The 3008-nt window shown below is 45.6% G+C and overlaps 1 protein-coding gene across 1 annotated transcript in view; it reads right to left on the bottom strand.

The window, feature by feature from the left end:
* zgc:109889 (uncharacterized protein LOC553542 homolog) overlaps nucleotides 1–637 on the bottom strand; it is a 14394-nt gene extending 13757 nt beyond the window's left edge. The window contains 1 exon segment of the mRNA XM_068713786.1: nucleotides 592–637. Within this exon segment, the coding sequence (XP_068569887.1) occupies nucleotides 592–637 (46 nt within the window).
* Nucleotides 638–3008: the final 2371 nt, after the last annotated feature.

The raw sequence follows: 3008 nt of genomic DNA, 5'->3' as shown, positions 1-3008 counted from the left end.
TCTCTAGTGTCCACCAGGGGGCGACTCCTCTGGTTGTATAGAAGTCTAGTCTAAAATGACTCTACTTCTCTCTTGATTTATTCCCTCAGTAAACATTGTAAACATGAGTTTATGGTCTCAATCTCTAGTTTACAGTCTTCTTCAATACAGCATGATGTTCATTTAGTACATTATGGAACATTTAGAGTCAAACAGACCATAAAGCACCACGTCTCTACGTCACTATGTTTAATCTCTCGACTGTTTTAGGCATCAGTGCTTTTCTTGGATCAGGTAAACGGCCCACAGAGCTAATGACAAACAGTCAGAGATCCATGTAGAATCAGTAAATCCAGGCCACTGACGGTGGGAGAGCTGACAGTGAAACAGAGCTGATGCTTCACTGTGAGTCAGGATTACTCTGGTCTTGATCTGAGGGAAGCTCTCGGCTTGGTCCAACGCAGAATGTCGGGCAAACAAAAAGGCATCGGCGAGTGAAGAAACGGAACAAAGCGGATATTTAAAAAAATAAAAAAAAATGACTTCAACAAGAACTCCGCTGTAGGAAAAATCTCACTGCTACAATACCAGTCTCAACCCCCCCCCCCCCACATGCCTCCTCCTGGCCTCCTTTTTCTCCTCCTCTCAGAACCTCCATCCTAAACTCTCCACCTCCCTCATGACTCCAGCTCCTCTCTCTTTGAAGTGTGTATTTGTTGATGCTCTTGGGTGAGGAGCCATTGTACAAAATGATCACAATTACGATGGCGCACACCTCCCCCCCTCCTCCTTTCACACTAATCCTCCCTAAAAACAAATTATGCAAAACGGAGCGAGAGAGAGGAGACCGAGATATTTCTCTCTCTCTCTCTCTCTCTCTCTCTCTCTCTCTCTCTCTCTCTCTCTCTCTCTCTCTCTCTCTCTCTCTCTCTCTCTCTCTCTGGAAGGAAGCTCTGTGGAGTTGTTGTCATGGTTTCCTTGGAAGTATTTTCATTTTTGGCCGGATAATGAAGTGATGAGAGCAGAGCTGAGAGGGTTTACATCGGAGCACCGAAGTTCTGCAAGAGATCTCAGTCACTTCATTGTGTGTGTGTGTGTGTGTGTGTGTGTGTGTGTCTGTCTGTCTACAGTACCTCTTCACTGAGGGTGAATGCAGATGAAGTGTTGTGAAACAGACGCTTTAATGAACGGTGGAAAAAAACATGCAAAACAAAAGAGCTGAAAGGCACAATGACGAACACACACACACACACACACACACACACACACACACACACACACACACACACACACACACACACACACACACACACACAGTAGTCAAAAACGGTGTTTGCGATCATCAGTGGTATTTGTTTTTATCTACTTGGCGTGTCAGACGGGTGGAGTTTACCGCAAAAAACTGAACTAAAAAAATAACACCTGATTAATTAACAAGTAAAGGAACCAATCCAGGTGATTCATTGTGACCCGGTTGTTGTGATGGTGGTGAATCTGGTTTTGAGAGGCGTCGGCCCATAAAACCTGGTTTTAAACCTGCAGAACGGTTCCTCGGTTCAGCTCTTTAACAACATTTCATATCGAACCGTTTCCCTCGTTTGTTTACACTTTCAAATGTCATGTTTTGTGCTTTTGGTTTGTCAGAAGGACTATGGGACAAACTACAGGCCCAATTATCATGAGACTTGGCAGAAAGGCTGAAGCATGTGAAGGAAGAAGCCACGATGACGTTGGGGTTATTCTTCAGTCGGGAGACAGCCTTGGTGGAGGTCTAGCCCTCTCTGAGAGCCTATTCTAGCTCTTTAATGTGATGTCATGCAGTAATAATGGGGACTTCATCATTTTCAGAGCCCTCCTTGATGATGAGTTCAAGGACAGTTTGATATGTTCGGGGGCAAAACGTCCCACTAGCTCTAAAAATCACTCCTCTGAATCGCCACAGATCGGAAACACGACTAACGTGGTATTTTATTCAACTACGTGTACCTGAATGCCTAAAAACAAAGAGGGAGGAGCTAGGTGGAGCTAGCGCTAGCTGCTAACGCTAGCTGTTTTTGCTCTTGGAAACTCAGCACTCGCTAAAGGTTTGTGTTTTAAGACTGCAGATGTAGCGTCGCTCACTATATGACATGTAGTGTTTTAGTTAAGGCTGAAAGAGCCGCTTTACCTACAAGTCTCATTTGATTTAAGACGTCAAACGAGTTTAAAGATCCCGAATATCTTCACAAAATATCGACTGCATTCCACTCTGTTCTGGTTTCTGCTATGTGGTTCGTAAGCAGGTCAGCCACAGCCAATGAATGCAGTGTGTGTGTGTGTGTGTGTACCCTCCTCACGCCCCTCTGTGACCCCCGTCTCCCACAATTAAATGCGTCGACCTCAGCACGATTGCAACAAGTCATACCGGCAGAACCATGTGACCACACACACACACACACACACACACACACACAACACACACACACACACACACACACACACACACACACACACACACACACACACACACACACACACACACAACACACAACACACACACACACACGGCCTGGGATGCAGGCCGGTAAAGATGTGATGGGATGTGTCACAGCGTGGCCCAGTTTCCGTTGCTCCCAGTTTGTCCCGTTCCACCTCCCCAGTTCAGAGGCCCGACGGAGAACACCAGCGAGGCAACGAGGTTCTGTAAGAGTCTGGATCTGGATCTGATCAAAGGCTCGTCCGTTGGCTCGTAAAGACGCACAAATACAAAGTCTAACACATTTAGAAAGATCCACTCAGGAGATTCAACCGTCTCATCAATCATGGCGTTCTTTATCTTCTTTATCACACTCTTTACAGCTTTATGATGAGCATGAGGGAGAAATCTACGTAGCCATCTATCCCAAGTGGATCATGCTCAGCCACCTGGATCACACACACACACACACACACACACACACACACACACACACACACACACACACTCTCTCTCTTTAGGCTACGTTGCCTAAAAAAAATCAAATTGAAAAGCATTTGGAGCTGTAATTTTT

Source organism: Cebidichthys violaceus, unplaced genomic scaffold (assembly GCF_023349555.1).
Source record: "Cebidichthys violaceus isolate CVI_PGR_0920_01 unplaced genomic scaffold, fCebVio1.0.p SCAF_19, whole genome shotgun sequence".
Taxonomy (NCBI): domain Eukaryota; kingdom Metazoa; phylum Chordata; class Actinopteri; order Perciformes; family Stichaeidae; genus Cebidichthys; species Cebidichthys violaceus.
Note: the sequence above shows the minus strand (reverse complement) of the source record. Positions and strands in the feature narration are given on the sequence as shown.